Here is a 25758-nt window from a genome sequence, read left to right on the forward strand (position 1 = left end):
CGAGACAGGCCTGGGCTACAAAGTGAGCTCAAGGCCAGCCTGAACTGCATAGTAAGACCCTGTCTCAAAAAGACAAAAAAAAAAAAAGAGTTGTTCTCTGTAAATCCTAAAGTAGAAAAGGGAACATTAATTTTAAAATATGTGTTATGAAAGTTAATATTTCTTTGGTTAACATAATGCTGTAAAATCTTGGTAGTTAGGGAATTATTTCTCTGTGAACTAAAAAACCTTTTGTAGCCTATTTTTTTTTTAAATGCGTGGTTTTTTTGGTGTGTATCATGCTTTTAAACAGCTCAGTTGTGGGCTAAGTCTGATCCCTTCTAATCCACCTTACCTTTTGAAGTTTGAAGACACTTGAGGGAACCCTGGGCCCGTGGGGGTCGGTGCAGCATGAACTACTCGGGACCATGTTTTAGTTTGCTCCCCACTGGGTCCCGCCCGCTCCTCCACGTTCACAGAGTGTGCTGAGTCGAGTGATGGTCTGTGCTGTGCTTTTCTTTTAAAGGGAAAACCTGCAAAGGTTGCTTGATGACAAAACCTTTAAGGAAGAGATAGTGCATTTCAGCATTTCAGAAGATAGTGCTGTGGTGAAAACAGCCCACCGAGCAGAATTGTTTCCTATTCTGATGAGGTATTTTTACTGTTAAATTACTGAGTTTTAAAGTTACACAGTTGTAAGTATAATATTATGGTCTTTTTCAGTTTAACTGTAGTGGAAATAATTCATTCCAGTGTTGAGCTGTCATGTGATACTACTTTGTAAATTATAAATGGTAGAACACAAAGACGACCTGTAAATAATGCAGAGATCATAAATGCTGAGCAGGAAAATCAATCGTGAATCTTTCTGTTCACAAGCTCCAGAGTGATGGGAACCGGGAGTGATAGAGCCCCTTGCCTGTCAGCAGCCCAGGAGCAGGTCCACGGGTCCACAGGGTCACCGCGCTGCGCTTCCATTACCGCGAGGGCTGGGAGCAGATACGGTGCGCAGTCTACGTGGCTGTGACCGGAGGCTTCCTTTTATCCGTTTTCTAGCTAGGATGGAGATGTTCACTGCAGTGGGTATAAAAATATTTGAATAGGTACATAAAAATTACCACTGTCGATGGACATACAACAGTAGAAATGGAATACAGAAATTGATTTATCCAAACACTCAAAAGTAATCACTGTTGATTTCAGGGTCTATCAGACAACTGTGCAGTGTAGATGTCAGCGACACTTCTGTTTTACCTCACTAAAAGCAGCCCTCCGATGGCTGCATGAAACCCGGAGTAAATACCAGCTACAAAAACCATTTGAACACGTATACATAATCTAAAAGATGGTTGCATAAAATATTTTAGAACTTTTTCACCAAAAAACAAGGACTGGTTAAAAAATATTATGCAGTGAGTATTTAAATAGATATTTCAGAAAAAGCCACTGCTGTTAATCCTCCTCGGAGGACTCCCCCTTTCTTGGAACACCTTTCCCAGCATCCTCCCCACTTTCCGAAGCGGCTCTGGAGGTCCTGGGTCCTGAGTCTTTCCAAGGTGTGATCAGAACCATGGAGAGTGCTGCGGCCATGTGCCACCCCTTGGAAAGAGCACACTGTGTCCCCATCCACTCCTCCACTGCTCTGGCACCAGGCGGCCTCAGGCCTTCCTCCCAGCAGGACATCGAGGATGCCCAGGCAGCACAACGCACGATATGCTCACCGAGGGGCTTCCCGAAGGGTTAGGAAGGTGGCAGGAGGGGCGGGACCAGCGCGCTCAGCTGGGGACGTCTTTGAGGGGATCAGTGGCAGTGTGTCTTTTGTGCATTCTTTGTATTTTTTGACCATACCTCAGATATTGTAAAGTTTATAGACAATGAACTATTTCAAAATGTGATCATTCATTATATAGGAACATCATAGTTTACTTAGCCAAGTGTCTGCTATTGAGCATTTCATCTGTCTCTAGTTTTTGCTAATTTTTTGTTTGCAAAATAGATAATGTTATGTTGATTATCTATGAATCTTTGATTAATTAGAACTTGTAAAAAATTTTTGTAGGTACATGTTGTCATTGCTTCCTCATTTGTTTTCATGACCTATTCTTACTACATAAGTTACTTAGTTTTTAAAAAGTTAAATTTAAGCAAGCATGATGGTGCACACTTGTAATCTCTGCACTCTGGAGGCTGAGGCAGGAGGATCACTGCAAGTTCAAGGCCAGCCTGGACTACATAACAAGACCTCAAAAGAAGTTTTTATCCAGGGACAGCAGCACAAGCCTTTACTGCATGCCTTGGGACAGTGGCACCAGAGGGCACCGGCTACTCTTCCCTGCCACGTTAGTTGGGGTTAGGGTCACCCTGCCCCCGGTCCCACTGTGGGGCACGTGGTCAGGCTGTGCCTCAGAGCGAGCCTGTGGAGACAGGGCCAGGACGGGAGTCACTGCCAGGGCCTTCACGCTGGGCTGCATCCATGCTCCTTTATTGTTTGTTTTGAGACAGGGTAGTGCTAAGATGTTTGGGCTGGGCTTGAACTTGTGATCCTCCTGCCTCAGCCTTCTAGAGGGCTGGGATTACAGGAGTGCACTGACACACCCTGCTCCGTTTTAATTTCTAATACATTATCAATAGATAAAGCTCATATATAAAATGTAAAGGGTCCTACAAAAGCTTGAAAACCAATGTCAGATTTTGAATGTTGAATCAGTGCCTTGTATGCCGTTATTCCTTAACAGTGACTTTCTCTTACCAGGTTATTTAAGATTTTACCAGGAATGGTGTGCTGCATTAGGACTGAGCATGTCCAGTAATGACAGCGAAGCTTACTGAGTGTGAATGAAATGGCCATATTAACTTTTCCCTGTGCGCCCTTGATGTGTACTGCTCTCACAGACCAGTGACCAGGGATTTCCTGGCTAATCCTTTTTTGGTTTTCATGCAGCACTGTTGTTTTAATGTTTATGAGCAAAACCAGTACATAATTTTCTGTATTTTGTTCATTAACCCACCTCAGCATTGTGTTCCATCTTCATTAACAAAAATGATTGTTTTCCTCCTTTTTTCCGCTGTGCAATTGTAACATGGTTTAGTTTTTTTTTCCTTGAAAGTTTAAAAATTCACCTGTAAAACTCTGTGTTTTCTGACGGTCATTGGTCCGCTGAGGTTTTTCCCTGAAGTCTCTGCTACATGCTTACATGTTTTTTCAGCTCTTGATATCGTGGTGGTTTCCTTATTTGCTCACAATTGTGTAATTTCACTTCCTTTTTGAGTCTGTATTCTCATTTTCATTTTTCCTGGGCTAGATTTATCTTTTACTTGGTTATTTTATTGTTTTCTGAGAAGAAAAACTTCCTGACCTTCGTTCGTCTGCTTCCTTCCGGGCGCGTTTCCCCGTGTGGTGCTGTCTGTGGCCGTCTGTCTCTGTCCTTGTTCTGTATCCATATGCGGCGCTGTCCGTCGCCCTGCCAGCTTTTGAGGGAAGCAGGACAGCTAGCACAGTGCCTTACGGTAGGGGGCCGACGCCCACAGCCGCGTTCTCCTGACTTTGCAGAATTCTCTACGGGCGCATGAAGAACAAGACTGGGAGTAAGACCCAGGGCAGGTCCGCCTCGGGCACCCGCACGGCCATCGTCCTGCGCTTCCTCGCGGGGACCGAGCCCGAGGAGATCGAGGGCTTCCTAGACCTGCTGTCAGAGCCCCTGAAGCACTTCAAGATGGGTAACCACCGCCTGCTGCGTGGGTTCCCTGCTCTCCCGGGTTCGCAGTCCGTCTCCCAGCCTGGGTGACTGTCCCCAGCTGAGCGCGGAGTTAGGTGATCTTGCAGCTGACCCCTGGGTCCATGTCGCTTAGGAAATGCGTGCATGTTCCATTGTGCACGGAGGCCATCAGAGACGTGGAGACTGTGTTACCTAAACGCAAACCACGGTCCCTGGGTTCTTCTATGAAACTGAAACCGTGCTGCAGCGTCGGTCCCACCATGTTGGGGTCCCTTTGTCCCCCGAGTCGCTCACCTTCCGTGTGTGGGGGTCTTTGCTGAGCTGGCAGCAGGAAAGTGAGCACTGGCACCCTCCATCCTCAGCCGCCTGCGGGGAAGGGGTCCTGGGCACGCACAGTGAGCCGCCACGGTGTGATCGCTGTGACCGTGACACTGGCTGAGTGCCCGGTTCCCACTGGGTTACATGGGTCCTGTGCAGACAGCTGGGGGAGCCTTGCTCAGCCATAGGGTGGGCACTGCTCGATTGTCCCTGTTTCACAAATGAGGGCACTGAGGCTTAGAAAGACACTGGACGTTGGCAGAATTGGCTTCAAACCTACTCTTTTCTAACTGCTAAACTGCTCTGAGCCAAGCATGGTAGGCTCAAGCCTGTATTCCTAACACTCTGGGAGGCTGAGGCAGGAGGATCACAGATGCAAACCCAGCCTGAGCAGCGCAGGAACTCAGTGAGACCTTGCCCAAAACAAACTACAGCATGGGCTGGGTTGTAGCTCGGGGCTGGTAGGTTCCCTGTTATTTTCTATGATAGCCGCCCCACCCCCCCAACAGGCTTTCATGTAGTAAAACGCTGGCCTGTGAAGGAGGCTGGCTCTAATCAGTGAAGGGCTTTTGTTCTTCGAGTAACCTCCATTCTAGGAGGGTAGAAGTAAGAGACATAGTCACGGATGGACCAGTTAGGGAAATGCATTAAGAAGCTCATGATCTGGTCACAGATGGTTTAAGCAAAACTTAAAGCCAGGTGTGTCGGGGCATGTGTCTAGTCCTAGCTACCAGGGAGGCTGAGGCAGGAGCATCGCTTGAGTGCGGAGTTTGAAACCAGCCAGAACAACATAATGAGACCTCTCTTCAACATGAGAGTGTGATTAATAAAGTATTACAACCAGGTATGGTGGTACATTGCTATAACCCTTACAGGCTGAGAGGATGAGGCAGCGGAGCGGGGGCACAGGTCTGAACCCAGCCTGGGTATCTGGGAAGAATGGGGCTTGGAGACCCGGGGCTTAGCACGGTTTCCTCATCTGCGCTGGGAATACAGTGCTGGAATCTGCCTTCCCAGCTCGTGCGTGTTCAGCGGGCATCAGAAGGAGCCGCGCTGCCCAGTCTGTGCAGGAAGCATGGCTCTGGCCCCTCACCCTGCCCCTCTCCCCGTTCACAGGAGAGTGCCATACCGCAGTCCGGCACGCAGCCGAGGACCTGGACCTGTCCCGCGTGCTCCCCCTGGGTCGCCAGCACGGCATCCTGAACAGCCTGGAGCTCGTGCTAAAGAACATCAGCCACCTCATCCGTGCGTACTTACCCCGGCTGCTGCAGATGCTGCTCTGCGTCACGGCTGCCGCCGCACGCGCCCTGGACCAGCGGGAAAAGGTGGGTGCCATGTGCACTTCTTGGCTAGGGAATCCCAGGCGTCATGCACCTTCTGGGTGTCTCCTTGAGGGGTACTGTGGAGGTGTGGGCTCAGGGATCTTCATCCTCCTGCGTAGGTGTAGCCAGGAACTGCAGGCTGTGTTAAGGGAGGTGAAATGTGACCCTTGGGTGCTGCCAGCATGTGCCAGTGCTGATTGGGGGTGAGGTGGCTGTGGCGGTGGGCTGGTCTGGGGGGCCCCTTGCAGGGCCCGTACCAGGCCCTGGGTCTTTGCACACTGAAGCTCTCAGTGCCAGGCACGAACTGGGAGCTCTGCAGAGGGGAACCCCATGGCTGTGCGATGTCTTGGTCTGGAGCGGGGGTGCAGGCCATGTTCATTTACAGCAGTGCTGCGCTCTCGTGGGGTTTATGCAGGTGTGTGCATGAGGCTCCTGGTAAACAGTCCACGTCCAGGTCTTCAGTAGAGCAAGGGATGCGGCTGATGCCGGAACACAGGTGCAGGCCTGAAGCATATGCTGTGGAGTAGGCAGGCGGGGGGCCAGAGCTGGGGGCCAGAGCAGCTTCATAGGGCCCAGACAGTGTCCATGGGAAAGGAGGCCCCGCTGTTCACCCATGGCAGCCCCGTGGCTTTTGCTCCCCTAGGCGGCGGGGACCCCTGGTCTGGCTCTTTCCCCACCGTCCAAGGGACTGTCAAGCAGTGTTGGGAGTTCCTGCACCTTGACTCCGCCTGGTGTGTCAGGTCTCGGGTCAGGGCAGCTTGGCACTCACATCCTGTGGGGACTCCTACTGGGCCATCCATGTGCTTCAAGGGCGTGGTTGCACGGTGCCGGCCTGAGCATCCTGCCATGTATGCGCAGTGCAGCACCAGCCTGAGGACTGTGGTGCTTGTGCAGGGCCAGCTAAGCACAGCCGGATGCTCACGCAGCATTGTGATTTGTTCCATCTGAGCACGCCGCTGTGTTTTTCTTCAAATCCCCTCAAACATGATTCAGCAGCTAATCAAAATGCAGCCCTGGGAACTGAAGCAGGGCAGAACAACTGTGGTCGCCTTCTCGGGCTCCCTGCTTGTCCCTGGAACTGCCAGCACGTGCCTTGGCTGGGGGGGGTGGGGGCTGGCCCACGTTTGCGGGCGATCGGTTGCTGCCTGCTGCATGGGAGTCAAGTGCCCCGTGAATCGAGTGTCAAGATGTCACTAGCAGCTTCCCTGTTTGTCCCATTTATGATTCCTTTGCCCACAGACTAGATATTCCAGCAATGAGAGCATGGCTGTTGTCTGCATAAATTTCAGGTGGTTTTAGATTTTGTGTAAATAAGATCATATATGAAAACAGGTTTTGTGGCAAGCACAAGGTTCTGTGTTCAATTCATGGTATTCCCCCCCCCCCCCAAAAAAAAAAAAAACCCTCACCGTGGTAGGTTTTGAAGCTTGGGTATAGTATGCACACCTCTGATCTCAGCTACTCAGGAGGCTGAGGCAAGGGGGTCGTTGTGAATTTGAGACCAGCCTGGGCTATGAAGTGAATTCAAGGCCAGCCCAAACTGCATAGTGAGACTATCTCAAAAAGATTATGCATATGTACTTCCATACACACATCCATACAGGGTCATGAAAGGAGCTGGCCTACAGCTCTGCTAGAGCCCCGCTGGGCTTGGTCCTCTGACCGCTGCTGGCCAGTGGATGCCGCTTGGCTGGCTTGTGCCCACAGTCTGGTAATCAGGTCGGAAGGCATCTCTCCTGATTTGCAGGGTTTGTACGTTTTGGCTTTGATAGAAACCTCTCTGAGGCCTTTGTCCTTTCTTGTGGCCTAAACCTTTTTATTCTCTAATACCGAAAGGAAATTCTTCCCTTCCATAGGTTTACTTTTCCCAAATTTATTGAATTCCTCATCTATTCAAAATTTTTGGCCTGTTCTTTTGGGTTTGTTTGGGGGGAGGTGTTTTTTCTTTGTGTTTTTGTGGGCTTTTTTCTTTCTTTCTTTTTTTTCTTTTTTCTTTTTCTTTTTTTCTTTTTGAGGGAGAGTCTGTGCAATTCAGGCCTGGGACTCACAGCAGTCCTCCTGCCTCAGCCTCCTGAGCAGTGGAATCACAGTGTGCACCACTATCCCTGGCCAGTCTTTGGCATTTTCATTCTCTCATATGATTTAAAAAATTTGCACTTGGTGAGATTTTGGACTCAGGACTAGGGCTGTCCCACCGTGGGTGGAGACGCAGCTAATTACTGTACTGCACTGTACCGCACGATAGGTGGGTGGGTGTTTGTCACTCTGTGTTGGAGAAAGACTCCTGAAGAAGTAGCAGCGTATGTTAACAACACATTTGCTGGTGCTTCAGACCCGGCGGCTGCTGTGCCCTGAACAGGCCAGGCGGCTGCTTTTCCGCGTGGCATTTTCCTGTGCGCTGTGTGTGATCTTCCCGCACCTCGTTGTAGTCTTCAGTTTCCTTACTGCAGAGGAGCCTCGCCTGCCTAGTTATGTGTTCCTTTGTTTCTGTGGTGCTCGGCTTGAACCCGGGCCTTGCCCATGCTGGATAAGCACCCCAGTGCTGGGCTGCATCCCGAGTCCTTTTTTAAACGTTGGGGCAGGTCTTGTTTGTGCAGGCCTTGAACTTGGGATCCTCCTGCATCGGCTTCCAGAGTAGCTGGGGTTATAGGTGTGTGTTACCATGCCCAGCTGCCCGAAATGAGTTTAACAATGATTTTTAATTCCTAACTTTCACAAAGGTGAAATAATAATACGAGCATGAGAACAAGAAAGCTCACCTCTCCGGGAAGTGGAAGTTTATTCTTTCCCTAATTAAGGCTGGGGCGGGCGCTGTTTCCTGAGTGTGGCTGGCCTGGTTCCCAAGCAGTGGGGATTTGGGGATCCTCGTGGGTGAACCAGGCGCCGGAGTTTGACCGCGGAGTCCCCAGCCTGGCGGAGCGCCTCGGCCCCCGCGCCGGGGTGGAGGGGCGCGCGTGTGCGCATGTCACATGTGTGCGCGCGTGCAGCTTTTCGATCTGTGTGTTGCAGATACGGCTGCGGTTTATCAGCCCCCTGAAAAATCTGCGGCGTCTGGGAATTAAGATGATCACCGACATCTTTGTGGACTGGGAATCCCACCAGTTCCGAACCGAGGAAATCGAGGCTGTGTTTCTCGGCGCCGTCTGGCCCCAGGTGAGCCCAGGTAACGTGCCGGGCTGGAGGCCGGTCCTGGCGTGTTCCCCTCCCGTCACGCCTCATTATTTCGGGGCTGCTCGTGTGTGTGCTGGGGTCCTGCGGGTGGAAGCCCGGGCCTTCGCCTGAGCCACCCCCATGCTGCGTTTTTCCCAGGCAGATGTCACGGTACGTTGCGGGTATAGGCGCAGTCACTCCCTCCCAGAGAACTTGCACCTGTGCGTGATGTGTTTGGGTTTTCCCCTTCCCTTCCCCTCCCTTCTACCTCCCCCCATTTATAAAATCTTTTCCCTTCTTTTCTTTCCCCCTTTTTTTTAAACTTTCCCCTCCTTTCTTTCCCTGTCCCCCTTCCCCCTCTGAACATTTTCTTCTCATGTTACAATACCTAATACACATTTTGGTCTGTGTTTACACTGAAGTTTTCTCACACCAGAGAAACAATGTGGTATTTACACACGTGTGTCCGATGTGTTTCATGTAGGAGTTGGTCTCAAGGCGAACGCGTTTACCTGGAAATGCGTGGAGCATATCCTCCTTCATGGCAGGCAGGACAGTACTCCATTGTATTAGAGAAATCTTCACGCTTCACAGTTAACGAGCATCTGTATTCTTTCCAAGATTTGCTGTCACAGACTGTGCCTGTAAACAGGGACCACACCCTGTTCTTATTTTGACAGTCTCGCTGAGTTGTCCGGGCTTTGTGGAGCTTGTGACTCTCCTGCCTCAGTCTCGCCGTGTGCTGGGGTTGCAGGCGTGTGCCAGCACACTTAGCCTATTTCTGGGAGTTCTTGGAACACTATTCTTTTCCCCTGCCGCCAGATCCAGAGATCTCGAGTTGCTTTCCTAACTACCCCCGCATTCATCCTTGAGGCTGATGGGGATCTGCTTGTGTCTCCGAGACAGGTGTGACGCAGCCTCCCAGTGTCCCCACAGCCAGCCCGAGGGAGTGTGCAGGCCTCTTTGTCACTCAGGTGCCCGGTTCTCTGCTGGTGCCCGCTTGATAATGTGGGTGCAGGCAGAGCTGAGGACACTGCAGGGGGACCTTGACTGCTCGGTCATTCCTGACCCTTCAGGACTTAGAGACCCAACACGGGCATCTCGACCTGCAGGCACGGTTTTTGCCGTCTATTTCTGTGTAACCCTTTATCTTTTCGCTCTATTTTGTACTTCCATTCATCTCTGTCCCTTGGCCTCTGGCATCGCTTCTTTGGGTTGTTTCTGTTGGTTGTTTTTTATTTGTTTTTTGAGACAGGGTTTTGCTGTGCAGTTCAGGCTGGCCTTGAACTCAGTATGTAAACCAGGCTGGCCCTGGGCTCACAGTGATCCTCCCACCTCAGCCTCTTGAGTGGCAGTCACAGGCATGTGCCACCAAGCTGGAGGTGTTGCTTGGTTTTGTTTTTCTCTAATGTACATTTTCAATTTATGTTGTGTTTTTATTTTGTCGCCTAGATCTGCCGGCTTGGATCTGAGGCTCAGTATTCGCCTACTCCTCTGCTGAAGCTCATTAGTGTCTGGAGCAGAAATTCGAGGTATATTCCCCACCCCAGACCTAGAAGTGGGACAGCTGGCTGTCATAACCTTCCACGCTAGCCCACGCTGCATCCCACAGTGGGTACTCTTTACTTTGCACTCCGGAGCCAGTTTCTCTCCTACTTTTCATTTTTGCTTTCTTGAATAAATTTGGCCACTGCTAAAAAAAAAAACAATACCAATAGTAATAAAATAATGATATTTTAAGCCAATCTAGCCATGACAGGTCTAGACAGGCGATAACATAATGTAGTCTTTCCAGGTAGTGAATTCCTTTGAGTGCAGTTTTAGGTGAGGCAGCTGGGTAGAAGCATGGAAAGACCAAAACAGTAACTGCAAGAAAAATGTAAGGTGTTAGATAATATGTCTCAGGTGGCCCAGGAAAAATGTGTTTAGGCATGTGCACATCTGTGTATAAATATGAAATAGGAAAGTATTTAGAGTTACATGAGAAACTTTAAAAAAAAAAAAAAAAGACACCTAGCTGGGCATGGGGCACACACATGTAATCCCAGCACTCAGGAGGCTGAGGCAGGAGGATCACCCCAAGTCAAGATCAGCCAGGAGAGCATAGTGAGTTTAAGGCCAGCCTGGCCTACAGAGTGAGACCCCGTTTCAAAAACCAAAAACCCTGGTACACCAGGTGAGCACCTGCCCTGCTCCCCTCATCATTCCTTCATAGTAAAAGCGCTCACACCCTCCTGCCAGCCTTTGTGCGCCACAGCACACGTAGCTGCCCCAGAGTGGACAGGACTTCAAAGCCACTTTCTCCATCCCACCGTAACCCCACGCCCGAGACGTGGGCCTGCTCCCAGCTCCCTCCAAGGGTGCATCCCTCGTGTGTGGGGTTGGGGCCACAGACGAGAGAGAGGCTGCTGTGAGCAGCCGCTGACGTGTGTGAGTCATTTAGAACGAAAGGAAAGAGGTGGGTGACAGTGGCCACTTAACCTGGCAGATGGCTTTGAATCCGTGAAGACGCTTCTGCAGTTTTCACAGATCAGCTAAATTCTGGGAGCCGGAAGAGCTAGAATTGGCTGAGCGCTCCGCTAGTGCGTAGTAATACTTCAGGCCGAGCAGACGAAGGGAGGGAACGGAAAACACCGGGCACTGATGGCAAACACGCCGCTTGGGTGTGACCGTTCTCTGCTGCTCGCTTAGGAATAGAAGCGGATTTGTAACTGGCACTCTTTGGTCTTTTCCTAGTTCCCACTTAAAATTAGACAGACATGTTTACATTTCACGGTCAGGAACAGTTCGGATTCCGATTTAGTGACGTTAGCTGAGACCCTGGCACTGATGTTTATAAAGTGGGGGTCGTACTCTACAACTAGCCTTTGGTTTTGGTTTCTCATCTACCATTGTACCTTGAACATTTTTCCACGTCATTAAATAGCTTTCAGAAACCTCTTCTTCGGGAAAGTCTGTTTTACTAACAGGAAGGGCGTCCCCTTGTTTCCCGGTGCGCTGTCGCACTTTCTGTTCGTCTGATGGCTGAAGGTTTACAGGCGGGCTCTGGAGGTTCACAGGCGGTCTCAGAGGAGGCTGTATGCTTGTGCACGTTGAGGCAGCTGCAGTGGGGTCTGCGGGCCCCTCAGCGCTGCACACTCCCCTGCTGCTGAGCTCTTGCTCTCGCTTTGGTTGGGGAAACAGGCCATGTAGCAGCTGAGGGTGCTGGTGACGGAGCCTGCGCGTTTTCCTTTAAAAACCATCCCTAGCGAGGCCGACCACCTTGTGACAGATGACCGTGTGTGGTGAACAAGCAGTGGTGCTCTCCAATCCGCGGCCACGGCAGCGTGCCTCGGTCAGGTGCCTGTTCAAGCCTGCCCTCGCCTGCAGATCCGCTTAGCATCGGTAAATCAGGCAGAGCTGAGCTGAGTCGGTGTCTCTAAGCTCACAGAAAGGACCGGGGTCTCAGAAAGGAGGTGCGCTCAGGACAGAGCGGCCGAGGCCGTGGTTTACAGTCCCGGGCACGTGAGGAGCCGCTGCACAAAACTAAGCCACGCCAGCGCTTACTGGGGCTGTCCCGGCCACTCCTCCCTGCGCTGCTCAGGGTCACTGTGACCCGCGTGCTTCAGGCCGTGCTGCTTTGGAGGTCCCCAGGGCCCAGGGCTCCTCGGTGTGGCACCATTTTCCCGGAGCAGGACTCCAACCTGAGTCTTATTAATGCTCATGGCATACAGGGCCAGCCCGGACTCTCACGGAGCTGTCGATGCAGCATGGAGTGTGCCCGCTGCAGTGTGGCCTCTTCCAGCCTCAGTTTCTCCACCTGTGAAATGGAAACAGTAACAGATGAAAATGTGTACCTGTATTTTGCTCAGCACCTGCCCATGCTATACCTTACCCTTCCTGGGCAGAAAGTGTGCCTATAACCTCCTAGGACTTTCCCTCGGTTCATTGTGCCCAGTGTGTTACAGTACTTGCATGCTCAGTAAAATGAGTCAAAACAGTCAAATGGTGAGAGTTCTCCTGTACAGATTGTTAGGATTGTGTCTGGCACTCTAAATAACTGCCAGCTTGCCCTTGGCTGGAAGATCCTCGCTCTGAGCCGCCTTGGTGCGTTCTGCCTGGAGGACATCTCTCCTCTCTCTAGGGTCCTCTCTGGGGATGGGTCCAGCTCTCCCCACCCAAGGCTGCACGCTGTGTGCTCATATACAGCAGTGGCGCTGTGGGCTCTACTGTTAAGCACCTGTTGCTGGCCTTTGAGTTTTATGAGAGTTAAGCTTGTAATAGAAGATGCCTGGCTTTTATGTTCAGAAAAGGCTGCAGCAGGGCTAGTGCGCTGTTTAAACCTCCTGCCGCTTGCCAGCTCTGGCTTTACGCAGGGCTGTTTGTCCCCTGCAGCTGATTGCATCTCGTTGGCTGTTACGAGGGTTAGCTGGATGCACACGACACCTAGACAGTGGGATGGGCGGGTGTTTGGGATTAGCCCTGGGCCTTCGGGTGCTTCCTGAGCAGTTTCGTCAGCGTCCACACACATGGGCCTGTGTGGGAGATGATCAGAAACCACACAGAAAGAGATAAGGCGATCATTGCAGTGGGTTTGTTCCTGCAGGTATTTTCCTTTTCTGGCCAAACAGAAGCCGGGACACCCGGAATATGACATCCTGACCAACGTCTTCGCAGTTCTCTCAGCAAAGAACCTCTCTGATGCCACAGCTGGCATCGTGATGGACATGGTTGATGACCTCCTGAACCTTCCAGATTTTGAGCCCACAGACACAGTGCCCAGCTTGCCGGTGACTGGCTGCGTGTACGCCGATGCCCCAGGCGACACGGCTGGTGGGTGACACTTAGAACAGAGAGGGTCACTGGCGGCTGACTTTCTCAGTAGCTTCCGGCCATCGGTGTCTTTTCTCTGGGAACTAATTCTCACTTGTATAAAGGAGTGTCCTTTGCACGCATAGCCGTGCAGCTTATTCTCAGGGCAGGAAGTCCGAGCTGCCTTCTGGGGTGTACATGGCTGATTCCACTGTTACACTCTGCCTTCTTCCTACCCAGCTGTCCCAGCAGCCCCCACAGTCAGCAAGAGGAGCTTTAAGCGAGGCCACGGGGTCTCTCATGTTTATTTCGTATTGTGCTGCTAGACTCGCCCTTTTGAGTTAAAAGTTATGTAGTGTTTGCAGTTGAAATCTTAACTAAATTCTCACCAGTAGCCGAGTGCTTTATGTCACCCAGAAGACATGCGAGTCTGCCTCTGGTGAGTTTTTAAAAGTCAGAACCTCACCCACTGTCTGTTTCAGAGGCGATCACTGTGGGGGGAAGACTGATCCTACCGCACGTGCCTGTGATTCTTCAGTATCTCAGCAAAACCACAATCAGTGCGGAAAAGGTGAAAAAGAAGAAGAACAGGGCGCAGGTCAGCAAGGAGCTCGGCATCCTGTCCAGGTGAGCCTCGGCCTGCTTGTGCCGAGGGAAAGGTCCCGGTGCGCTGGGGGGCGTAAAAAGTTTGCTCTTCAGTTACTTGGATATGGTAGTACGTGTGGGAGGTTTTTAGTGGCATAGAGGAGGCCCGGGGTTCAAACCCCAGTGGCCCAAAGAGAGAAAGACGAGGGATCCCTGTAGAGCTGGGGAGCCCAGCTCGGTGAGAGAAAAAGCTGACGTGTGCAAAGCCAGGTCCCTGGCAGAAGGCAGTGTTCCGTGTGTTCCACGCCCTCCACTCTTAAGTCAGTGCAGGACTCAGCGCGGCCGGGCGTGTGGGCTTCTCTGCAGCTCCTGCCTCCATTCAGTGGTGTCAGAGACGGCAGACTCGAGGGCCTAAGTAGACCTCAAAGACTCACCTGCGTGGGCTCTGTGAGTGTTATTTAATTAAGGCTTGAGCTTTATGAAGTCACATCCTGTTTGGGGTTTTATGTTTTTAGTTTAATTAATAAAAGTAGCCACAGATTGTTTTGTTTTGAGAATCAAGGAAGTTTTTCAAAGGGTGTTCGTCAGTAAACCAGGACTATACGATTGAGATTTCTCTAGAGGGCATGGGTACCAAACCTAAGTGTAAGAAACGATTCTATCATGAATTTTAACTTGACAGGAACTAGACTTAGTTATTAGATTTTTTTATGTTACTTTTGCTATCAGAAATTTACGAACACATTGGACCCTTACGAGCGCTTCATCACAATGCTTCCTTTGTACCGTGGTGTCTCTGGGTGACAGAGTGGGGTAGCCCTCAGTCCCCGTGCCCCTGCCCCGCTTCATCTGGGACCGTGCGGCAGTGGACGGTGGAGAGGAGATGAGGCAGGGAGATCCGGGTGTGAAAGCCCTGCTCTGCTTCCACCCTGCAATCTAACATGGGTTTTTCTGCTCATTTTTCTCTGGGCAAGTGAGGTTAATGATTATACTTGCTTGCCGGGTCCTTGCACTGGTTTGTAACCTGCTGTGCAGCCGAGGCAGGAGGGGCCGCTGCTGCCTGCTGGCCCGTCTCCGCATGGTCAGGCCATCTTTAGTTCCCGATGATTTTCTCCAGAAAGTTCCACGTGGGAAAGGTCCTAGCTCAGTAGCTCCCTGAACCCCCCCTTTGCTTGCTCTTGCAGGATCAGCAAGTTTATGAAAGACAAGGAACAGAGCTCCATGCTCATCACACTGCTTCTCCCCTTCCTGCACCACGGCAACCTCGCGCAGGTACGCAGCGGGGAGACGTGCGGGTCGAGGAGGGCCCCAGGAAGGGGCAGCGTCACTGATGCAATTCTGTGATGCACATTTCCCGAGAGCTTACAGAACTCCAGGAGGAGGAACCTGAAACAGCGGGGACAGAAAGGGACTCATCTGCCCAGCAGGGCAGTGCTCCCCCGCTATTTTCCTATATTCTGCTTCTAGCTCGTGCCAGGGCTCTGGCTGTGACTCTGACCCGTAGCAGACATACACTGAAGTGTAAATCCACTCGTTTTGTGAATTACTGAAAGATGCTTTTTCCTCATTGCTCTAAAGGACACAGAGGTCGATGTCCTGGTGACAGTGCAGAACTTGCTGCAGCACTGCCTGGACCCTACAAGCTTCCTCAAGCCTCTGGCCAAGCTCTTCTCCGTCATTAAGAACAAGCTGTCCAGACAGTTGCTGTGTACAGTTTTCCAGGTGTGTAACACTGGGTCTCGCCCCAAACCTCCTTGGTTTTTGTAGGGGGTGGAGCTGGAGGCGGTGAGACAGGATCTCACTGTGCAGCCAGCTGGCCTTGAACACACAGCGACTCTCCCGCCTCAGCTTCGCAGTGCTGGGCTTACAGCTGTGCGCCACCACGCCCAGCACAAACCATGTTGTGCAGAAGGTTGGGGCACCTCCAGGCTGCCAGTGAATTTGGGTGGGGACCGGCAACCGAGGGAGGGCAGAATAGTTAGGGCACTGACTCAAAACACACTGCGCTTTCTTCTTAGGGTCTTTCTGATTTCGAGAGTGGACTAAAATACATTACTGATGTTGCCAAGGTAAGAAACAGTTCTTACTTTTCCTTGGCCTCAAAAGTACAGTCCTTTTTGATCATTTAAGAAGCAGGTGCCTTCATTCATGTGACTTCCCTGGCGTTTCTTGCAGCTGAACGCCTTTGATAAGAGGCATCTGGACGAAATCAACTTTGACGTTCGCTTTACCGAGTTCCAGGCCATCATGTCTCACATTAAAGAGATGCAGACCGTGGATGTTAACTACCTGATTCCAGTGATGCATAATTGTTTCTATAACATGGAGGTGAGGTCTTACAGCACAAGTGTACAGTTTGTTTCTTACTGTTTTGCTACTACAGCTACCTTGTACAGGGTCTCATTTCTTCATATATTTTTTGAGAAGCCCAGAGTTTTTAGTAAAAAAGTTCTGTTAGATGCAGAAGTTTTGGTTTGGCAAGGATATTGCTGTTGTCACTATTTAGAAAGCAAATATCTCAAATAAAATAATGTCTATAGAAGCACTTTAAAAATTGAGCTGTGTATTGGGATGCAGGAATACATAGAGATAGATAAGGTTTGCAGAGGATTGCGCGGAGGCAGGAAGGAGAAGGGAGTTCTGGTGGTGCAGGGTGGTCTGCAGACCTGATGAGAATCCTCCGGAACCGGTGCCCTGGCAGCACAGCCTCCTTGGCGCCTCGGTGCCACCTGTGCACGCTGGAAGCCCGGCATCTGGTGGGGCGTAGCTCAGCCGCGCAGCATGAGCTCGATTCCGGTGCCAGGGAATGAGTGACTGAATTTCGTGGCATCTTAATTATGTCCCGGTTGTGAAAGTTACGTTAAGTCTGTGTTAAATGCTTTCCCTTCTTTCTCTCCCCCTTTGTTTCTTGGTGCCTGTCGCTCATACAGGGAGTGGGCTTCACTTTGGCAGGCTCGAAGCCGCCCCTAACGCCCTGCAGTCATCCCCTCCGCGGCCGCCCCCCCCCCCAGGTTCACGGTGGGGGTTCAGGGCGTGTGCCGTCTGATCGTGTTCATCCCCCACGCTCACCCCAGTCCCTTCTTATCTGTTGATAGTCTCCTTTCTACTTCCTCGCCACCTGTTTAGATCCCTCATGTTAGTAAAGACGGGCAGTATGTGTCTTTCTGAGTCTGACTTCTTTTGCTCAGAATGATGATCTCCAGTTCCATCATTTTTCTACAAATGACAGAACTTGCTTCTGTTTTAGGGCTGAATTGTGTGTGTACTACGTTCTCGTCTCCCACTGACGGGCTCCTAGGCTGGTTCCAGTCTTGGCCTCATACATTGTGCCCCAGAGACACGGGTGCTCAGGCGTTCCTGCAGTGCCCTGATGTCGGTCCTGGGGCGGAGGCCAAGGAGTGGCGTGCGGGTCGGTCCCCCGGTGGCTCTGTGTCTGGTTTCTGAGCGAGGACCCTCCACACTGCGTTCCCTCGCAGCCCTGACACTTAGGGGCGTGGCAGCCCCCTTCCCCGCGTCCTTCTGAGCGTGTGCTGCTCTCTGCATCTCCAGGTGGTCGAGGTGTCACATACTTACTGGCCTTCTGCATTTCTCTGAGAAGCGTCTGCTGGTTCATTTGCCCGCTCACTGACTGGGCTGCTTGGTTTTTGCCGAGTGTTTTGTGTTCCTTTCACGTCCTCCGCAGTAACCGGCTGTCGGGTGAAGCCTGGCACAGCTCTTCTCCCTCTGCGGCGGCTGTTTCTGCACTGTAAGTTGTTTCCCTTGCTGTGCAGAAACCTTAATGTTGTCCCATTTGTGTTTCCTGCGTTGTTGGAGTCTTAGGTCCAGCAGTCTTTGTGCCGATAGTTTGTCTTTTAAAGATGTGGTAGGATAAAAGCAGGTTGCACATGGCCAAGCTGAGCTGAACACAGAGGTGGGGCAGGGGTCCCTGCATGCTGTGGCCCTGTCACAGCGTCAGCAGTGTCCGTGGGGTGTCAGCGTCACATGTCCAGGTGAAGGGTGTGCAGGGTGTGGGGAATCACCTCCCCGCCCGCATCTCAGGTCTCAGCATGAGGAGGCGGCCAGGCAGGCGTGAATCCCTCTCCCTGCTCCGCGATGCCAGGAACCCAGAATGTGACAGGGGTCACCGGCGACCCTCCTGGTGACACCTGAGACTGAACAGTGATGCCTGGCTTTAGCAAGCCCGGTCTTCTGCTTGCTTTAGAAAGTAAAACTGACTCAGGACGGCTCGTGGTCCTTCCTGAAGTTAGCGATGCTCCCCAGCAGCTGTGACATTCCTGCCTTCCTCACGCTCCATTTGCTGCTTCTCTGAGTGCCCAGTAGGACACTCATTGGTAGGGCTTTTTACACGGAGAGTGACAAAATGTCCCCCTCCTTGGAAATAGTGCTGTGCACGGCTACCGCACCGAGCACCTCGTGTTCGCCCTTGCAGCTCGGGGACATGTCCTTAAGTGACAACGCCAGCATGTGCCTGATGAGCGTCATCCGGAGGCTGGCCGCCCTGCGCGTCGCAGAGAAGGACTACCGGGAACTTGTCCAGCGCGCCCTCCTGGAGAGGCTGAGGAAGGCGCTAAGGAGCCCCACCGAGGTACGTGGGCAGAGCGCTGCTCTTCACAGCCGCTGCTTTGATTTGCTTTCCCTCTTCTGTGCTGTGGGAAGGCAGCCAGGCGACTTCACTCAGCTGAAATACCTCAGCGTGCCTGTCACCAGCTGATTAACCAAGTGTGGGGCCAAAAGGAGCACAGTTCTTGATTTTACAAGTGGTTTGCCATCTACTGTGGTTTTGTTCTTTTTTTTGGTTTGTCCTTTTGAGGCAGGGTCTCTGTGCGGTTCAGGCTGGCCTTGAGTTCACCTTGTAGCCCAGGCTGGTCTCAAACTTGCAACAGTCCTCCTGTCTCAGCCTCCCAAGTGCTGGGATGACAGGCGTGCGCCCCCACGCCCTGCCCTGTGGAAATGTTTTTGTTTTTTCTTTACTATAGTGGTTTTTTGGTGCCACCTCCTACTGTCTAGGAGGCAGATTCTTTCTAAAACAAAGCTTTTCTTTTCCACTTGACATTTGCAGAGTATTCGACAGGACTATACCACCATACTTTCCTGTTTAATCCAAACCTTCCCGGAGCAGCTGGAGTTTAAAGATCTGGTGCAGCTCACTCACCAGCAAGACCCAGAAATGGACTTCTTTGAGAACATGAAGCACATTCAGGTAGGAGAGAGCCCTGCCTCCTCCTGTCCTGCAGGGAGCATTTCACACAGTCTCCTGTCCTTTAAAAGACATACTTTAGTGTCCAGAAGGCTTGAACCTCTCAGGCCAGGGGCTCTGGGATCATGGTGCACTGCAGGCGTCCAGTCCCAGGCTTGCTGGCATCAGAAGGCGGCAGGTTGACCATCTTTTCCTAGAGCTTAGCGGCAGGGACTCTTTTGTTAAGTTTGTGTGCCTGTCTGAGAGCCAGGAGGTGCAGGAGTGTCCACCCCTGTCCCCTTCCCTTGGTGAAAGGTCGTGGTCTCGGGTGGAGCTGGCTGCAGGCGGGCTTGCCGTGACCCACACGCCTTGCTCTGACATGCAGGTCCACCGGAGAGCACGAGCCCTGAAGAAGCTGGCGAAGCAGCTCTCGGAAGGCAGGGTGCAGCTGTCTTCCAAGTCTCTGCAGAACTACATCATGCCTTACGCTATGATGCCAATTTTTGATGAGAAAATGCTCAAGGTAAGGTGTCACCGCACCGTGACTTTACATGTGAAGTTGGTTTCCTGTGGGTAGCATTTAGCTGGGTATCACTTTCTGTCCAGTCTAAGAAAATCCCCCTTTTACGTTGAATACAGTTGCTGATAAGGATGAGTTTAGATCTGTGGTCTGATTTGCCTGAGTTTCTTTTTCTTTTTTACCTGTTGTTCCTTCTTTTGGACTTTCTTCCCCTCGACATTCATGCTAAACCATGGAGCTTTGCCCTGATGCAGTGATCTGTTAGGGAGCTCAGGGACGGTCTCTGACAGTGGCCTATGTGTGTGCTCTCGGGGCTCGTCAGGCCTGCACGCAGGTCCGGTGTCCGCCGCTCCCTGGCTGACAGCATGCTCTGCTCCTGTCCTCACGTGCTCTGTGGTGACTGTCACCGGCCCTTCTGCTCTTGTGCCACTCGTCCTGGCTCATACGTGCTGGTCAGTGCCAGCTGGAGAGGCAGGGGCTGGCGTTCTGTGTCGCGTCCTCTGCCCCGGGCCTCTGCTGCTGTGGCCTCAGCCCTGCCCCCACCCCAGTGCTGCCCGGGCTCTGTGTGTGCTGCAACCTAAACGCACACAGCCAGGGCAGGGGTCCTGAGTCTGGTCCGGTGTCCGCAGCCTGAACCTGCTGCCCCAGACTCTGCACTCCTCTGCTCTCATGTGGGAGGGTGGACCGGGTTCCTTGTCCACCTGCAGCACTCCGTGAAGCGCTGTCTCTGAGGCATTGTGCTTTTGTGTGCTGAGCATTGCGGCGCATATTCCTTGACACCCATCGCCTCTATGTTGTTGCAGTGCTGGAAATGAAACCCAGGGCCTCGTGCATTTCGTTGGTCAGCTGTGGTCACTGTTTGGTCTCATTGCTGTCCAGCCTTGGAGCCCGTCAGGAGGGCTCGCTAGAAGACAGTGCAGGACATGTAAACCCTTAGAGGAAGGCATCGCCCACTGGGTTGATGTGGTCTTTCCGTGGCCTGGCAAGGAGGGAGGAGAGGGATCTGGACGCTGGGACATTCCCTCCTTTCTACAGTTCATGATCCGCTGCTTGCGGAGCTTCTTGGTGGCCAGCTGGCCTGTGCTTCAGTAGCCCCTCCACACGCTCTGTCCATGCTGTGCTTGTCTTGTAGCACGAGAACATCACTGCGGCCGCCGTGGACCTCATCGGGGCCGTGTGCAGACTCCTCGCCTGGCCAGCGTATGTCTACTACTTGAAGCACTTCATCCATGTCCTGCAGGCAGGGCAGGCCAACCAGAAGCTGGGCGTCAGGTGGGCTCCAGGTTCCTACTCTGGCTTTGTCTAAAACGCAGCCTGAAGGTTGCTTCCTGCGTTGGTTCCCTGTTCTCAGGTCTCCTTTTACGTAGGACAATATGGTTGTAGCAGTGCTTGTGGAAGTCAGAGTACTAGTAAAAACTAGGGACTGTCCTGGCATTGCTATCCGTGGTCACGAGAGCACCGCCGTGTGTCTTGCCTCAACAGCCTCCTGGTGTCAGTGCTGGACGCGTTCCACTTTGACCACAAAACTCTCGAAGAGCAAATGGGAAAAATTCAGAATGAAAAAAGTAAGTTGTTAAGCCTTTCTTAACCTAGATTTTCACTCTTGTGGGTGATTTATGATTGTGAATTAAAGATGATAAAATTTAGTTTCCCCCATTTCCTCTCTCTTCATTTATTTACCTTTGGTACCAGGAATTGAACTCGGACCCTTGCAGTGGCCAGGCGGGCGCTGTGGCCCTGCGCTGTATCACTGGCCCCCCTTCAGCAGTGACAGCTGATGAACCAGGAGGGAGCTAAAATGATGAGTTCTAAGTTTTTTCATAAAATGTATTTCAAAGGTGTTTATTTTAGTAGTGGACAAAATCTGAACTATGGATTCTTTACCTAGAAACCCATCCTCATGAATTGCCAATGTATAAAAAATAATAAAAATTAAAGCAGTGGTTAATAAGATAGAAAGTAAATACAATAAAACCGAAAGTAGTTACTTGAATAATTATAAACTGGAAAATGTTTAAAGGGATTTCATGAAAATAGACGATACGCTTACATTAGGAACTAAAAAGGACAGGACTGAAGACGTTGTTTATGAAGGTAGAGGCTCGTGGGAGACGTAGGAGCCCAGAAAGTGACTTGGTGGAAAAGAAGAAGATGGGAGGCTCTGCCCACCAGAGGGCTGATCCCTGGGGAAAGCCCGGGTGGTGACGACTGGTGAGTGAAGCGGAGCGCTGTGTGCCCAACCCCAGTGCAGGCGCTAGGGGACGGCAGCCTCAGCAGGTCCCTGTCATGGTCTAGGAGCCTGAGTCAGGACTCCCAGCTGAAGCCCAGAACCAGCCAGCGCTCGGCTGAGAACGGGCGGTTGTCCGGCAGTGTGCGGTTTTCGCTTCTAGAACAGCGGCTAATGGAGTCTGACGCAGTGCTGCCTAGAGCTGTGTGGCCTCCTGCACTGGGTCATATTCCAGAGAGCGAACAGAGGACACAGATTTCCTTAACTTGCATAGGGCAGGGTTCTCCTGAACTCCGCGAAGTGTCTCTTTTGGGAACCTCATGTAACATCTTGCCTGGTGGAAATGGGCACAAGCCTTCGTGGTAAAACCAGAGTGAGGCTGGGCATGATGGTGCACACCCCTGATGCCAGCACTTGGGAGGCTGGCGCAGGAGGGTTCCGTGAGTTTGAGGCCAGCCTGGGCTACGCAGTGAGACACAGTCTCAACCAAAACTAATTGTAAAAACCCGAGTGAAGGAAGGCTCCCTCCTGCTCCCTGCTTAAGCTGACCCTGAGCAGAGGCGTTCACCCCACCCAGCTGTTCCAGTCTAGACACAGGTTCACAGAGTAATTTTCCCAAGGCTGCACAGCTGGCAAAAGAAGAAAGAACGAGAGTGGTAGGCGGCCTTCGAGAGTGAGGGCAGCGTCAGGTGCCGTGGAGGCGGTGGCAGGCACGTCCTGGGCACACCCTGGCCCCTGCCCGTGTGGAAGGACCAGGTCACCTCGACTGCTGTGGATGTGGGGTTTCTGGGCAGCTCTGAGTACAGTGCTCTAGGAGCTTTCTTCAGTGGAGGACCCTCCTCCCAGGGTGTCCGCCCCTGCCGCAGGGTGATTCCAGGTCTCCTCGTCTCTGTCCCCCGTTAGCCTCCTGCCTGGGCAGAAGCAGGCAGTGTGGCGCTCTGGCCACCCCCTGTCCCCGTACACTCACCTTGTCTGCCCGTCGGTGGTGAGCAGATATTGTCTTAGCTGCGGGCTGGCACCACTGTGGCCCTTGTAGTGGACGGGGATGGAAGGTGAGCTTCACCTGTTAATCACAGGCCCAGGGGAGGTGTCAGAGCTCCCAGAGGAGGAGGCCATGGACACCGAGCCCCTGGATGCGGACGGGAAGGAGGACACGAGCGAGATGCCAGACACCCTGGGGGCCACAGGGGACCCCGACCCAGCAGCCGACCCCACCAAGACAGCCGAGGAGACCAGGGCCACCACACAGGCCATCTCCTTCCTCCCTCGGAATAAGGAAGAGCTGGAGAGGACAGTTCAAGCTGTCCACACAGCCCTCACCGGGGACATCCTGCCGCGGCTGCACAAGTGCCTGTCGGCCACGGTAATGACCACACAGTGCAGGGGCTGTGGGCTCCCCGTGGGAGGGTGTCACGTTGCAGGGAGCTGGGCAGCGCCGACTCCGGACTCCAGGGAAGCTGACTGCAGGTGGTAGTGTGTGTCCCTTTCCCGCCCAGTACTTCTCCGCCCGTCTCAGTGCATCCTTCCACTGGTGACAGTGATAACATTTACTAGCGCGTCTGTGTGAAGCCAGGGCCTTTCCTCAGTGTAAAACGCGGGCCAGCAAACGAGGGCCCCTGCGCCGCAGCTCAGGTTATAGAGTCCTGTGGGGATGGACGGTCATTAGCCTGTCACAGTAGCAGTCTAGTGACTCCACACAAAGCCAAACACAGTCACACCTTTACCGAAAGCGCCCGCCCACCACTGGTGTCGGCACTGACCCAGGCAGTTGTGTGAGGCTTGCGTATTTCACAGCAATCTTAACTCACCAGTGACAACTCGGCTTTATTTTTTCTCTAGCTGCTGCTGTGATACTAGGACATTCTTCTCTTTAGCTTTATAAGTTTTAGAGGGTTAGCCTCAAGCGGTACAATTGTTTTTAAGATAGTGAGTTAGAGACTTAACACCTGAGAGATGTGGCCTTCCCAGCCCAGGTTACTGGGCAGCTGCCGGGCCATATCTGGCTGTCGCTGAACCTGCCTTTCTTACAGACTAAACGGGAAGAAGAGCACAAGCTCATCAAGTCAAAGGTGGTGAACGACGAGGAGGTGGCCCGTGTGCCCTTAGCATTCGCCATGGTGAAGCTGATGCGGTCCCTCCCACAGGAGGTGATGGAGGCCAACCTGCCGAGGTACCCCCGAGATCGGGAAGCTGGATGGGGCAGGGAGATGCGTCTGGCTCTTCTCCTCCTGCCTCTGAGTCTCTTGGTAGAGGTCACTATTTGCTGACTACGGCGGTATACGCCTGTGATCGCAGCACTTTGGGAGGCTGAGGCAGGAGGATTGCCACAAATTCGAGGCCATCCTGGGCTCCACAGTGAGTTCATAGAGAAACCCTGTCTCCAAAAGAAAAAACACAAATGTCGTTTGCTGTGATTCTGTGTCCTAACTGGGAAAATAGGCTCACACCATAGTTAGGAGGTGAGAGGACGTCTGCCATTCTCATTTCCGCCTGTTCCATTAGTCACGGTTTCTCTTGCATCTTGTAGTGTCTTGCTGAAGGTGTGCGCCCTCCTAAAGAACAGGGCGCAGGAGATCAGGGACGTGGCCCGCAGTACTCTGGCCAAGATCCTGGAGGACCTGGGCGTGCGCTTCCTGCAGTACGTCCTGAAGGAGCTCCAGACCACGCTGGTGCGCGGCTACCAGGTGAGCGCCGTGCGTTGGGGCCAGCCTCAGGTGGGCAGGCAGGGCGCTCGGCCGGCCGGCAGGAGAAGGGTGTGGTGAAAAGGCTGCTTCTTAGAGACCCTCAGCCGCCCGAGGCGCACGGCCCTGTTTTCTCACAAGTCGCTCAGTGTCATCTCGTGTCCTCTGGGCCCCAGACTTCTCGGTGAATGCGTCCTGACGAACTGGCACAGAGGGAATCAGAAAAGGCCTGCCCACCTGCGTCAGGGCTGGAACCCGGACAGCGGGCAGGGAGAATGTTGGGCAGCTCGGGGTGGTGGGCAGCGCAGAAGTCGGGGCAGCTGTCCTGCAGGGCCCGGGCCTCGGCCTGAGGACAACGTGTCAGGTCCTCCCGTGAGCCCAGCCGAGGCCGGCGCGTGGCAGCGGCTTTCCCTGGTGCAGCCCACCTCGGGTGGCTGCGAGGCTGGTGCAGTGTTCTCCGCGTGGTCGCTCTGGGGATCGCCCCCAGCTTTGTTCTTCAGGTGGGGTGGGGCAGCCTCACCACTGTCCGGCGCCCTTTGCCCCCACTTTCCTGGGGTCATTCGAGTCTCCACACGTGGAGGACCTGGTCAGCAGTAACGCAGCCATCACATCACACCTGTCCTCACTCCAGAGGCCGGACGTTTCTCCGCCCTTCCCACTCTGCCCCTCCGATGCTTCCTGAGTTCCCCCGCAGGACTGGGCTGCAGGCCGGGCGCAGGCTGGTGGCCGTGGCCAGTCCCACTTCCGTCCAGACTTTTCACTTTATCCTGAGGGTGCTGTGGCCAGCGAACATGGCTGTGCACCCTGCGGCCTTTCTGTTCTGTCATCACACATGAAGTGGTAGTCACCAGGGCTTGAAACTGTCTGTCCCTGCCTGCCCCCAGGACCACAGGACCAGTGGCCCATCGCCGAGCCACTGCCCTGTCCTGCTCGCTGGTCCTCAGCGTGGGCAGCTCCTTCCACTGACACGTTGTCATCCTGCCTCAGCTGCCCAGCAAGGCTCTGGTTTGAGGAGCTGGGCGTGGGCTTGTGCCGTTCCCTTTCCCACGTCTTTGTGTCTTCCAGTGCAGGCAGCTGCACTGTGGCAGGACAGGGAGCTGGGAGCAGGCGACAGTCCTACCCGAGCCTTGGCCCGGTGGGGAGGACATAGCGCTGAGCCCTCAGAGAGCTAGGCGTTTGTGGAGACAAGGAGCAGGGTCTCCCCGTCTCCCTGCAGCTGGGCCCCGGCCCCGGGTCGTTGTTACTCAGTTCAGTCCTTGGACGCAGCATCCATTCCACGGTACCCATGCGGGG

General features: G+C 52.9%; 1 protein-coding gene across 1 annotated transcript in view; it reads left to right on the top strand.

Annotated features, from left to right (window-relative positions):
* The window catches only part of Utp20 (UTP20 small subunit processome component), a 70228-nt gene that overhangs the window by 34011 nt on the left and 10459 nt on the right, over positions 1-25758 (top strand). The window contains exons 25-43 of the mRNA XM_003476057.5: positions 506-631; positions 3530-3696; positions 5130-5338; positions 8345-8488; positions 9938-10017; positions 13071-13297; positions 13759-13903; positions 15046-15133; positions 15440-15583; positions 15880-15930; positions 16037-16189; positions 18291-18446; positions 18921-19061; positions 19423-19560; positions 20690-20829; positions 21040-21122; positions 22861-23147; positions 23815-23954; positions 24312-24468. Of these exons, the coding sequence (XP_003476105.2) occupies positions 506-631; positions 3530-3696; positions 5130-5338; positions 8345-8488; positions 9938-10017; positions 13071-13297; positions 13759-13903; positions 15046-15133; positions 15440-15583; positions 15880-15930; positions 16037-16189; positions 18291-18446; positions 18921-19061; positions 19423-19560; positions 20690-20829; positions 21040-21122; positions 22861-23147; positions 23815-23954; positions 24312-24468 (2776 nt within the window). The remainder of the gene's footprint in view (positions 1-505; positions 632-3529; positions 3697-5129; positions 5339-8344; positions 8489-9937; positions 10018-13070; positions 13298-13758; positions 13904-15045; positions 15134-15439; positions 15584-15879; positions 15931-16036; positions 16190-18290; positions 18447-18920; positions 19062-19422; positions 19561-20689; positions 20830-21039; positions 21123-22860; positions 23148-23814; positions 23955-24311; positions 24469-25758) is intronic.

The sequence above is a fragment of the Cavia porcellus genome, unplaced genomic scaffold, assembly GCF_034190915.1.
Source record: "Cavia porcellus strain 051 isolate PalLab524CR breed Dunkin Hartley unplaced genomic scaffold, mCavPor4.1 scaffold_8, whole genome shotgun sequence".
NCBI classification, from domain to species: domain Eukaryota; kingdom Metazoa; phylum Chordata; class Mammalia; order Rodentia; family Caviidae; genus Cavia; species Cavia porcellus.